This window comes from Ilyonectria robusta, assembly GCF_021365365.1.
Source record: "Ilyonectria robusta strain PMI_751 chromosome Unknown BGZ61scaffold_15, whole genome shotgun sequence".
In the NCBI taxonomy this organism is placed as follows: Eukaryota; Fungi; Ascomycota; class Sordariomycetes; order Hypocreales; family Nectriaceae; genus Ilyonectria; species Ilyonectria robusta.
The window spans coordinates 854215-866973 of record NW_025764449.1 but is presented as its reverse complement, the minus strand read 5'-3'; the positions used below and the strand labels follow the sequence as shown (position 1 = coordinate 866973).

Genomic DNA, 12759 nt, shown 5'->3' with positions numbered 1-12759 from the left:
ACATCGTTTCAATCTTGTTCGGCTTTAGGAATTAGTTAAACCATAACATGAGACTGCTGGGCAGAAACTTTGACGATGCTTACACGCTAATGCAGGTAGCTTATGTCTGTCCAACCGGAGGTGGGCCCTCTCATACCGCTAACCGCAGCCGCGGCGAAGAATTTTGTATGGTGTTGGATTACGGACCTAATTAACCCTGGCTGCAATCATATTTGGGGTACCCTATACTCTCAGCTCAGGCTGCTTGTCCAACATATGGTTAAATTTGGATCCTGGATTTCACCATATGTTGGAGATGAACGGAGGGTAAAGTTGCTCGTTTTGGGTTTCGGCTTTCGTTGGCATCATGGATAAGCTCTCTCAATATCCTGATAAATCAAGATAAGAAGAAACAGGATCGTGTATGTAGTGGCACACCTGTCCTAGAAACACACTAACTAACATGACATAATTGTGACGCATTTAACTTGGCTCCTACCCCTCTCGACAACCCTTCTGCTGGATGTTCGGGCTCTAGTACCAGACTCTCGTCAATGGTGAAATGTACGATAAAACGCTACAGAAGCAGCTGATCTCGCCGAGGGAAGTATAGGGCACCTCATGAATTGTATGGGCCGTAACAAATGTGGAGAGTGACTGATAAGAAACCAAAGATGGAAAACAAGCTTTCCCCACTTTGGCAGTGATGTCCATTATAAGTATAGCACACCCCCACCCACCACTTCCCTGTCTCACCCTGTGTCACTTGTCTGAATAGCCTCACTTTTCTCCAAAATAATCGTGATTTTGGTCACCGTCCCTTTCATGATAGCTAACAATGGTTACATTCTTGTAGAGAAAGTCTATTGCCATCGTTTTTAGTTCACCCCTTTTCGCACCCCACTGTGGCGTCATAGCTGACGATGCCTAACGGCGACTCCGAGATATCATCATTCGGATCTCTGGCAATGCCGTTGCGTGCCATCTCTCTCCGGTTACCTCTCTCAAGCATCAACGGATTGGATTTCGCTGTTGAAAGTATGTCGATTGCTGGACCGTAAGACTGTTTTCCCCCTAAAGGTTCAAATATGGCAAATATTTTCGACCTGCCGCCGGAGATCCTCGGCGGGATTCTCTCCATGCTGCCTGGCCAGGCCCTTCAATCGCTACGAGCAAGCTGCAGGGGACTCAACCAAGCCGCTTCACCGTTGCTTTTCCCAGTCCTCTATCTGTCTTGCCATCCACTCGACTTGGACGTCTTCCAGCTTGTCGCGGCAAACCAACTCCTCCTGGGCGGCGTCCGCGAGCTGGTCATTGACGATACAACACTGGCGCCATCCTTGTCCGAATGGAAAGTTTTCCAGGCCGCGGCCTCAACGGAAGAAGTGCTCTGGCCTGACCGGCGAAAGCCGTACTTCCCCGGAGAAGCGCCGTTCGATATTCCCGGTCGCAGGTGGGCCCCGGCTCCGGACCCGGCGCTGCATGAGCTGTTCATGTCCGTGTTCAAGCTCCATCACCACAACCGAAGGACACACGCCGACCTCACAGCGCTCAAAAATGCGCTGCCGCGGATGAATGGGCTTCATAGCCTGGTACTCACAAACCGGACCGCCGACGAAGCCCCCGCGTCTGGTGCCCAGAGCCAGGACTCGTCCAGCCCGACAGTTCGCATGTGGCGACGCTTCGGTACCGAGCGCAAAGAGCGCCCGCCATTTCCTCCCCGATGCGACTGGTGGGCAGCATGGGGGAGCCCAATGCCCCGTACGTATGAGAACATGTTGACGTTGGATTGGCTGGACGATGAATTGGAGCGGAATATTCGGCAATCTGGTCCTCCCTATGGGCACGAAGTTGGGACGGAGGAGAATGAACCGGTACTTGTGAGTCAATTCTAGGGCTTACACACGACCTTTGAGAAGTGATGGCTAATCCAGGTCTGATCGACGCATAGTACTGGGAAGGTTTGGTCAGTCATGGCGAAGTGGTCCCTGGGGAATACCTTCATTTTCCTGAGGTGCGCTCCATCGCGCGTGAGGCCCGGGGTCTTCTTGTTGCCCTGGCAGCTCTTGAGAATCCAGGAATTCGGTCCCAGCTCAGAGAATTCCGGGTCGATGCTTCACAGGACATAATTCAAGAGAATTGCCAACCCGGACTGCCCATCAGATTGTTCGACAGTGTCTCTCCCTTTCCGGACACACTCGCCGCCCAGCTAGGACTCGCCTCCAACCTGACCCGTTTACACCTCTCTATCAATGACGAGTGCATGCCCTGGGAGCGCGACGATGTGATCGAAGGAGGGCACTTCGGCCTCGTTCTCGCCAGCATGCCTCGGCTGGAGCAGCTTGTTTTCGAGGCACACGGAATGTCCACTGTAGCCGCTATTCCCGACGACTTGAGGTTCGTGCGCTTGCGTCACGTCGAGTTCAGCTGCGGCCACATTGATCCGGAGAAGTTGGCTAGTTTCATCCGCCGCCACGCCACCACGCTCGAGATTTTGCGGATCGAGTATTGCAGTATCCATCCGCACCGGGATGAATACACCTGGCACGACGTGATGCGGGGGGTTAGCGAGCTGCAGGAGAAGGGAACAACGAACCTTCGAGAAGCAACCTTGTTTTCCGTATTTGGGTTCAAACCGTTTTCCGGGTGCGGGAAGAACGGGACCATCCGAGTTGGGCGGACACAGAATCAAGTATACTCGTGGACGTACGGCGTTGATGCAACTTTGAATACACCGTTAGTGTAGAATATGATGAGGTATGGGATCAAGGGATGGGACTCACTATCAAACCTGGACTTGGCGAGCAATACAATGCGGTCAAATCTCTCCGCACGTGAATAGAATTTTAGATCATTAATAGTTGGTAAATTGCCAAAAGAGCTTGAAAGATACGGGGAACAGCGTGGAATGTTGCTACAATAGTGACTAGGCTTGGCTTTGTTGGTTGATTGATTAGTGAGCAAAGATGGACTGCTGCTTCGTACGGAACGTCAAAGTCACTACCGGTGTGATACAAACAATCACAACCAATGAAGGAACCTGGTGGCACATAAAAACATGTTGTTTGCGCAAACGATGTTCCCGCCCACTTTTCCTTGTTACCTAGAGCTGTGTCGTTTGTTTGATTGTTCAGTCAACCCTGTTCTCTCATGAGCCATTGAACAAAGCATCACAATGCTGTATCCGGATAATGAATGTGGTAAAACAAAGAGCAAACTCCTTGCACCATGGTGATTACCTGATTTGACGCCGGGGACGTGGTATAAGTATCTGGCCATGGCTGCCTCTGCCAAGTTTTTCTGTATCACCATCAACTCAACGCAACCACAACCACCACAACAATTCACACAACCAGCAAAGTTAACCATCATCAGCAGTCGAATATAATACACGAATTCTATCAAGGATCGATTTTCCGAACCCTCAAACTACGAAAATGCGGACTTCAATTTCTTTGGTGGCCGCTCTGGCCCTCGTCGGACAAACAAGCGCCCATGTCGTTATGATCGAGCCTCACCCCTACAACCTCGACACCCCGCCTCTCGCACAAGTCGGACCTCTGACTGCGCAGTTTCCATGGCCTTGCCAAGGCATGAGCGGCATCGAGGAGGTTACGACTGTGACCGCAGGGACGACTCAGTTGGTCCGGTTCTGGGGCAGCGCCGTCCACGGCGGTGGATCTTGCCAGTTCAGCATTGCCTACGGCGATACTCCCCCTTCAGAGCCTACCGCCTGGCACACCATCTACAGCATGATAGGAGGATGCCCGGCGGAGGCCGTGGGAAATATCCCCACCACGGAAACGGATCCCCATGGTCGTGAGAACGGCCCGCAATGCGGCAACGACTCAGGCACGGAGTGCACCCGGCAGTTCAACATCCCGATCCCCAAGCAAATGAAGAACGGCAATGCAATCTTCGCCTGGACCTGGTTCAACAAGATCGGCAACCGAGAGATGTATATGGTGTGCGCCCCGATCAAGGTCGTTGGCGGCACAGATGATCAATCGTTCGTGGACAAGCTACCCCCCATCTTCCGCGCCAACATCGCCGGCCAGTGCACCACGGATAATGGTGTCCTTGGCTTCCCAGACCCCGGAGACTATGGCGTAGTCCATGATGCGGTCACTCCAGGAAGCAACGGTGGGTGTGAGGTTGGAGTTGAGCCTGTCTTTAAGGATCCTGCTGGTGGCGGCGCTTCCCAGCCAGGTTCCCCTTCTACACCCTCTCCCACGACGCCGGGATCGGTCGGGACACCCTCTGCTGTACCTTCATCTGTGAATTCACCGGCTGCTTCTATGTCAGTCAGCACCCTCATCACTTCCGCTGTCGCGTCTCCAACAGCGACCCTGGGACAGCAACCTCCCGCCAGCGATCAGGCGAAGTGCCCAGCTGCCGATACATTCTACACCACGGCATATACAAAGACCTCTCACGCCGACCCATCTAGCAAGGTGACTTCTGCCGCACCCTCCAGCGAGGAGTGCTCTGCCGAGCCCCCCAGTAAGGTGACTTCTGCCCCGATGTCAAGCAAGCCATCTACTACTGCTGTTCCTTCCAACCAGGTACCCTCCGCTGCGCCGTCCAGTAGTGGTAGGCCTTACTGGGCTGTAGGCATGGATCCCTGCCCGACCTCCGGGGCGCTTATCTGCTTCACGCCCAAGAAGTTTGGTATCTGCAATAGTGGGTGGGCTCTTCCTCAGGACGTGCCGGAAGGTACGGTGTGCGTGAATGAAGGAATTGCTCATGAGCAGGTGCAATAGTGAGCAGGTTGTTGTGTTTCGGTTCAGTTTTCAGATGCCTTCACCAGGAAACATTTGGCACAACTAGGAGTTGGATTTTGCTTAGCCACTATACTCGTAAAATATATCTTTAATTAAAATTCAAGCCATCTATTGAAACATTATTATCTTAGTCAACTCTCCTTTTGCTCCCTTTGCCTTCCAAATACAAATCCCCTCCCCAGCCCGGAATTGTGCGCTTGTTGCAATTCCGTTTCGTGCGCTATTCAACTTCCAGTGTGCATGGTTACAAAATAGCAAATACTAAAATATAAAGAAAATATAAATTCCCTTACGAAAGAATTAATATTGGGAAGGGTTTAATCAATTGATGCAATACTAGTATAACTTTACCAAATGGGCAGGAATTACAGAGAGTAAAGAATCTTTCAGTTAGTTCAGCCAATCCAGAGGTCAGTGATATATCCAGACATTGTCTTACGCATGGGGATTTCAGACCAGCTTGAATATAGTAGCACCTAAAACAGGAGAGAATGTCATCATTGACGGGTTCGGAAGGTAAATCCGTGCCGGCATTTTAGGAGCGAGGAAGTAGATCTCCATACACGACCCTCTCTAGCTCATCATACAACCTCTTGACAGACTCGTCATACGGGGGAAGGAGGCTAACGAAGAGCACAGCAGCTATCCCAATTTCGCGATCGATCCACTGGGAGAATGTCAATAAAGGCATCTATGCGGCGGCAGACGGCATGCCAGGCGGAGTCACTAACCCATTGACCGTTGCTCATTCCACCCCAAGTCAATGTCCCCTTTTTTCGTTTCCCCTCCAGATCAGCCGTGTTGATGGCACCGCTGATTCCGTGGTCCATTGGCGTATCGGGAGGAAATGGCATGGCATCCTTCAGAAATGTCTGCAGTTTCTGCCGTTGAGCTTTACTGAGCTGTGGTCGAAACATCTCATCGACGGTTTCCTTGCGCAGAAGAGTACCCTGGCCCTCGCCAGCTGCAACAACAGCCTGCAGGAATTTGATATAGTCCTGGGCTGTTGAGAAGAGTCCCGCGCCACCACCGTCAAGTGGAGGATCCTCCGACACTGGAAGAGGGCCCGGAATGAGCGTCCCGTCTGGAATTCTGTAGGTACTCTCAATGATGCGGCCGGAGACTTTCTCTGCAATCTTTTGACGACGAAAAGTTGTATCGGTCATGCCCAGCGGCTTGAAAATGTTTTCCGACATGTACTCCCCGAGGCTTTGGCCGGTGATTTTCTCAAGCACTTGACCCGCCCAGTCCAAGCTACTGCCATATTGCCAAGACTCACCAGGTCGGAATTTCAGTGGTGTATTCCATCCCTCGCGTGTCTGGTCCAGTGTACCCGCAGTCCGTCCCGTGGCGGACGACCATTTCTGAAGATCTGCGTCAATGGCGTCGTAGCCCATTCCGCTCGTGTGGCATAGGAGTTGCCTTGAATTCCCCTCTGTCAGCACCAGAAAGGAAGGGATTTGTTCAGCGTAGCTCACCGAAGTGTGATCGGGTCGGTGTTGTTCTCCAGAACGGGCTTGTCTTCGTCATTGAATCCTCGAAGAATCTGCACGTTGGCCAGCTCAGGAACCAACGACCGGGCATCGTCATCCAGATGTATCAATCCCCTCTCAAAGAGTTGCATCAGACTCGTAGCGGTGACGATTTTGGTCATCGAGGCAATCCAGCCGGAAGATTCCGAACTGAATGATGGCGAGTCTACAGCGTTGCCTATTCGGCCAGCCACTCCTTCATACAAGATCTCTAAATTAATATCAGCAATGAGGCTTCCGAGGTTTTCATAAATGTGCTTGCAGACTATTCTTATCGGTTACAATGAACGACGCGCCAAGAACCTTGTCCTTGGTGCTGTCTCCATCTGCCATGAAGTTATTCAGAATTTGATTTAATTTCTCCATCGAGAGCAGATAATATCTTAAAGAAGAAGACTTCTTTGGCGGAGTGGTCAGATGCTAGGTTACTCTCTGTTGTTCTTGAAAGGTCGTAAAATTCTAGCATCTAATATTGCCTTTATGTATCTCGCTCCTTGACACATAAGAAATACTTAATGCAAGCCGAGGACCGAGGCACCCAGGAACAGACACTAAAACTCACTCATGTTCTAACTAGAAATTTAGTAAGAACCGCAATACCCCGCATGGTAACTATATAGGCTAAAATCAAATAAGCGGTGTGACCTTGGATCACTCCACCTAGGGAGTAACTATTGAAGGATGTTAGAAGGTGTGACCTGACCGATGGCACCGCCGAGTTCAACTAGCGTCCTGATCTACATCTAATTTGTAAGACAACCACCGACGCCGGTGATCCCCATCAAGCCAGACTTTTCGCTGCCTATAGATTAGCTAGTCAGACTTATCACTATGCCAGTATTGCTCTTATTGTAGCAAAGGTCGTGTTACAGCTAAGTCTATGCGGCGTTCTGATATACATCTGATTTATAAAGCAATTGCTAATATACGTAATTGATAGTAAGACGGAATTTTCGAGGCTCCGAAATTAGCTGGTTGGACTTATTGATACCTATGTTAATATAACTCTTATATAAGAGCTTTGGTTTAGTCATGTAGAGAAACAGAACCTCAATGTATTCAGTACAAGTCTTATCAACACGTTGAAAATTCTCAATAATGGAATTTATTAACCTTTTAATGGAATATACTTTGGCAACAATAAGCTACATAGGCTGTGCAATGGACGCGATCGTTACATTAATCTCCGATTCACCCGATTGATCACAGAGCTGGTGGTCAAGCTGGAAGAGGATCAGATTCACTGACAGCCAGCAGTCTATGCGGCTCCTCCACACGGAATTTCATCGCTGCAGACTAAGCTATGTTATCTTGACTACTAGCCGATGTAGGAAACTCAATGCAATAGAACCTGCGTGGACTACAAGCCAACAACGGAAATTATCGCAGATGATCTTATCAAGATTGCCAGCAACAGGAAACTGCGTAGAACTCCTCTTAAGAAAAGAGGGGGGTGATAGAGGCATCTTATATCAATACAATCACCAAATTCAGTATCGAAACCCCATGGAACACTAATTCTATATAAGTTTGGGCCCAATAGCTGTACACTATAGCAAGACATTGAATTATTTTGCGAGTTATGGTCATTCCTCAGACGTCGCGTCTCCCTCTAAGTCGCAGCTACCACTGCTCCGGCAACTTCTGCACCGGCTTCTCCAACCTTTTCTCCCAATTTCGTTATCTCCTTGGCGGCGATGGCTGTGAGAACCACAAGATCCATAAAAAAATCGTCGCCTGGAACCATAAGCTCCAGCTTCTTCTCAGATGAAAATAAGCCTCCGGAGCCCAATTTCGCCAGTTTCTGTCCCGAGCCATCATACAGCTCGTGGGATCCTGAAAACATGCTCGGTTTCCATTTGAAGTTTCCCATATGCGGTACGGTGAAGGAGTATTTATCCCCAAACATGGATTGTTTCATGGACATGGGTTGGCCGCGAAGAGATAACTCGTTGGTGCTTGAAAAGGCGTGAACAGTTGCATAGCCGATGATGTTCTCCGGACTCATGTACCCCCTGGAGAGCGTGACGTTGGGCTTTTTAGACGTGACCCTGACGGAATAGAGAGGTGGCGCGCTCATGGGATACCCGTCGGGATGTATGACGAGGAGTTTGGGGTCATTTGGTGATTTGCGGAGGAGAAAGACTTGAGACCCTGGGGTAGACATTTCGGTTGTGAGAGATAGGAGGTGCTTGCGTGAGGCGCTGGTCTTGGTGCGATGGGATGCCGTAATTTACAAAAAAAGATGAGTTCAGACGATTGCGAAAACTGGCCCGAAGCCACGATTAAATACTCCTATGTACTGCGTATTTTTCTTCGACAAGTGATGCCATGTTGCGTGAGAAAATATGTGAGGCTGATTGCTTATGAGGTGACGTGCACTTATTTTTCCCGTTTAGGGAGCATTGTCGCGACAGGTGGCGTTGACACAGCGCAATTTACACAGCCCCCGCCTCATGCTTGGCGGCATGTGCAACATCGAGGAGTGCTTTTTGGATGTCGTTGGACGAGCGAAGATATTATAAGCGTCGGGTTTGCTTATTGATCGTCGAGTGTTTGGATGAAGCAATCAGCGTGTCGCACAAGCAAGGCTTAGATATCGATCCAGCCTTGTGCTCATCCTCATCGGCCACACCGGGCGTCACGCACTAGGCCGAAGGAGGCTCGATGTGCCGCTGTGATGCTATCCCCAGTGGGTCATACGCAGCGAGTTCACCAATCAATTCCCTCTCATGCTCAGCCCTCTACGTCGGCCGAGCGTCAGCAGGGGTGCGGAATGAAGCCTCGCGAGTTTCAATAAAGGCTGCGGGGCCCCCACGCTGTAAAGCCGGCCGCGTTGGCATCGCATCACTGCATCAGACAACCCTCCGTGATCCAACTTCGGCCAGAGCACGTGAGTTGACTGCTTTAGGTAAAATCGAGCGCTTCCACGATGCCTGGAGTGCCATCAGGTCGAGGTTGTGACGGCTGTCGTAAGCAGAAGAAGAAGGTTAGACCTCAATCCCTCACCTTCACCCTCACCCATCCACCCGCCCGCTCTCACTCTAACGCCGCCACAGTGCGACCAGGCCAAGCCATCCTGCGCGAGATGTACGCGCTTGAGCATTCCCTGCGTAGGTGGTGGCAAGCAGCGATACAAGTTCAAGGTCCAGGTCTTGGAGCAGCAGGGTTCCACGGCGCTTGTAGCCAAAGAGACCTGCGTCCAGGTGAACCCGCTCGCTCTGGTCCCGAGAAACCGGACCAGTACGATAGCTGCCGTCTTTATTTCCAAGCTGCAGGTCACCGACGTGCGCTATGATATCAACTGCTACGGAACCTTCCTCCAACGCCTCCCAGAACGCCTCGGGAAGAACAAGGCCCTCGATGCGTCGGTCGATGCCTTCTCTACCGCCCTCACAACCCTCCACACGGATGGGAATGAGCTATGGGCGCTGTCCAAATACGGAAGTGCTTTGAATGCCCTTCAAAACTCTCTCAACGACCCCGTGCAGTCGACGACGATAGATACCATGTGCGCAATCTACCTGATCATGGTTGTTCAAGTACGTCGGCTAGCACCCACCAGGGAGAAAACAACTGACACTGTCTGCAGGGTTGGATAGCCAAAACAGATCCAAACACGAGCACCCACGCTGAAGGGCTGTCGCATTTGCTCCAGGCGGCATCCACTCGGAACTGGCGAGGCGCATTCGAAACCGAGATCATCGTCACCATGTGTGTCCCCGTAGTATGACCGTCTTCCCTGTAACACTCACACGCACGACTAACCCCTCCGTGTAGATCATCGAGGGTATGGTGAACCCTAGAATAAAGCTCCAACCCTGGCTTAGCCATCTCATGGACAATTTCAGAATCCCCGAACCTTTTGGCCCTGAGCCCCCGGACCAGGCGAAGAAGGAGCGGGAAAATGCCAACGTGTTCCCCAGCCTCAGGCTGCGAAACCTCGCTAGATTCCCAGACTTCTTGCGAGAGCCCGAGCTGCATCACCTGGATATTCTATCCACCTACCACATGCTACGGTTTGACTGCCGGAAGCTGCATCTGAGGTCGAAGGCTCCCGTCGGGGACATGACACCCGAGGAAGCAATTTCGGCAATGCGACTGAATCACGGCTACCGAGTAGCCTACGCAATGGCAGCCTCTCTGGCACTGATGCTCAACATGATTCTCCAAGGTTTTGACCCTCTCGACAGCACTCTGGTCAGGGAGTCTGTTTCATGCATCAACGAGCTGCTCCATATAGCGGAGGAATCCGTTTGCCTTAGACCATTAGGATCCAGATACATCCCGATTGGCCTCTCGATTGCATGGGCGGCAACCGACGTCGCCGAGCTGCGGACCTCGACAATGACTATGCTTCTGGAGTATCAGCAGGACTTTGTAACAACGGACTGGGTCGAGACAGCGAATTGGTGGAAGGCCAAGTTCAAGGAGGCTCACCTGCGGATCTTAGAACATGAAGCCAGCGTACCACCAGACTTTGACTGGGATCGGAAGGTGGAGGACGTGGATTTATCCAGTAATGAGTGCGCGATTCAGTGAGCCGACTTCAATACGATAATAATAGAAGTTTACGTATAATGAGACATGTTATTCAAGTGTTAAAATTGAGCGTCGCTTGGGGGTGTCTGAAATTAGATACTATGCTCTCCTAACCGCTCCGCCCTAGGTGTACCAAGTAGGCTCCGGGGCTTCGCCCAAGAGATAGTAGCTACCCTGCTCGCGATTCTTATATGCGACTGGATCATGCAGAGTATGGGTCCTAACATCCCTCCAGAACCGATCCAGGCCAACCTTGCTGGCTGTAGATCGAGAACCCGTCACCTCAAAGACACCGGCTGTTACCCGCAAGCTGGTATCTGTAGCCACCACTTTGGTGCTTGCAACCCACTCGGCAAATTCACCACGTTCCTTGGCCGTAAACTCTGCTCGGTTGTTCGAGTACTTCTCGTAGAGGGCCGTGGCTTCTGCGTTGGCCTTTTCAGCCAATGCTGTAGCTGCGCGGAGGTGGGCGAAGAGGTTTCCGTACGTGGACAGGACGTAGAACTCGTCTGAGGCAGCCTCTTTGTTCTTTTGACTGGTTAGCGACGAGATGTTGAAGGGATAATGAATGGGAGCGTACATCACCGCCATATGGCCAGGCCCTTGTGTTCTTGCGAGTGTAATCTGAGGCAAAGTGGAGAGCACCCCAGGCAATGCCAATATAGAAGTTGCTAAACGCAAGCTGGATACTATTAAGCGGTCAGCTTTATTGTCGTCTTTGAAAAATGCTAGGGCTTTTGCTTACGTCGGGAGAAAGATGCTTCCGAATGGAACTCCCAGGATAGCAGGATCAGGCCTCTTTGTCTCCGGGTCCCAGCCCAGCGCATCCGCCCACGGGAGCGATACGTTTTCGATTTTGACGCCTCCAGACTCCGTCAGACGCAAGCCAACGTTATCCCAGTTGTGCTTGAACTGGATGCCGGCCTGCTGCGTGGGCGCGACGGCGAAGATGTGCTCGCCGGTTTCCTCGTAGACGCCCTCGAGGACGGTAAGATCTGAAATCACGCCGCCGGTGCTAAAGTTCTTGAAGCCGTTGAAGATAAGGCCCTTGTCGTCGGACTTGATGGTAAGGTCGTTGTCACGGGGGTTGACGGCGCCTCCCACGAAGTAGTTGTTCGAGATGATCTCTTTCTGGACGCGGTCGGCTTGCTCTGCAGAACCGACCACGTTCGCAATGGTCGACCAAATCAGATGGTATGCGAGAAGCATTCCGATGGATCTTGAAACGTCATCAGCACTGGAGCTACTCGCGACGTCAAAAATTGAAGAGACTTACCCATCCCCTTTGGCGACCTCTCTGATCGTCCTGAACCCAACAGTCCACGGCTCCGCACCGCCACCGTACTTGGCCGGGCCGAGAATCTTCAGCAGCCCCGAATGCTTCAGCAGAGCAATTTCCGCCTTGGGAGATTTGTTTTCTTTATCCCGAACGGCAGCGTCCTTGGCAAGCACCTCGGCGACGTCGATGGCCCGTTGGATCCACTCCTTCTCGCCCTTGGGTAGAGCTGACCATTTTGCCTCATACTCCTGGTATACCGCAGGGTCGGTGCTGGGGTGGGCGCTTGTAGCCATTGGGGAAGACAGCTGCAGCTTAGCTCGAGTACGTAAATATTGACAATTGAACACGAGCAGGTTCTCGCTGCTTCGCTATCTGACGGTGCTGTGTGATTGACTGTCGTCAAAATAAATTATTCAGGATATCGCTGTTGAGGAGAACAGGTAGGCTTTATATCACGAACTATTGCCAACTGAGATAGTAGGCTAATACGCTCAATCTATTGCGTTCATCAACGCCAGAATCTCGTTATCGGATGAGGGGATGAAATCGACCTGCGACATGTTGGACAGCACGCGCTTGCTCGGATTGGGGATCCAGTGAGGTTGCGCATCCATGACGAGCTTGTTCAGCCGATGGTGTCATC

General features: G+C 51.4%; 6 protein-coding genes across 6 annotated transcripts; 3 read left to right on the top strand and 3 right to left on the bottom strand.

Annotated features, from left to right (window-relative positions):
* Positions 1-1067: 1067 nt before the first annotated feature.
* On the top strand, positions 1068-2725 carry BGZ61DRAFT_590196 (uncharacterized protein; the record flags this gene model as incomplete). Its single annotated transcript, XM_046256620.1, has 2 exons — positions 1068-1859; positions 1931-2725. 2 exons carry the CDS (start codon positions 1068-1070, stop codon positions 2723-2725), a joined length of 1587 nt encoding a protein of 528 aa, XP_046102048.1.
* Positions 2726-3416: 691 nt separating this feature from the next.
* Positions 3417-4742, top strand: BGZ61DRAFT_356926 (uncharacterized protein; the record flags this gene model as incomplete). Its single annotated transcript, XM_046240830.1, has 2 exons — positions 3417-4256; positions 4464-4742. The coding sequence occupies 2 exons, from the start codon at positions 3417-3419 to the stop codon at positions 4740-4742; spliced, it is 1119 nt and encodes a 372-aa protein (XP_046102047.1).
* Positions 4743-5298: 556 nt separating this feature from the next.
* BGZ61DRAFT_495775 (beta-lactamase/transpeptidase-like protein) lies at positions 5299-6661 on the bottom strand (the record flags this gene model as incomplete). Its single annotated transcript, XM_046250940.1, has 4 exons — positions 5299-5430; positions 5495-6185; positions 6242-6506; positions 6562-6661. 4 exons carry the CDS (start codon positions 6659-6661, stop codon positions 5299-5301), a joined length of 1188 nt encoding a protein of 395 aa, XP_046102046.1.
* A 1168-nt stretch (positions 6662-7829) lies between these two features.
* BGZ61DRAFT_455659 (uncharacterized protein) lies at positions 7830-8531 on the bottom strand. Its single transcript, XM_046246414.1, has one exon. The coding sequence runs from the start codon at positions 8460-8462 to the stop codon at positions 7908-7910; it is 555 nt and encodes a 184-aa protein (XP_046102045.1). The 5' UTR covers positions 8463-8531; the 3' UTR covers positions 7830-7907.
* Positions 8532-9227: 696 nt separating this feature from the next.
* Positions 9228-10837, top strand: BGZ61DRAFT_356928 (uncharacterized protein; the record flags this gene model as incomplete). Its single annotated transcript, XM_046240831.1, has 4 exons — positions 9228-9284; positions 9355-9837; positions 9888-10022; positions 10076-10837. 4 exons carry the CDS (start codon positions 9228-9230, stop codon positions 10835-10837), a joined length of 1437 nt encoding a protein of 478 aa, XP_046102044.1.
* A 123-nt stretch (positions 10838-10960) lies between these two features.
* BGZ61DRAFT_480393 (acyl-CoA dehydrogenase/oxidase) lies at positions 10961-12409 on the bottom strand (the record flags this gene model as incomplete). Its single annotated transcript, XM_046249185.1, has 4 exons — positions 10961-11365; positions 11418-11526; positions 11583-12056; positions 12114-12409. 4 exons carry the CDS (start codon positions 12407-12409, stop codon positions 10961-10963), a joined length of 1284 nt encoding a protein of 427 aa, XP_046102043.1.
* Between the last annotated feature and the right edge of the window lie 350 nt (positions 12410-12759).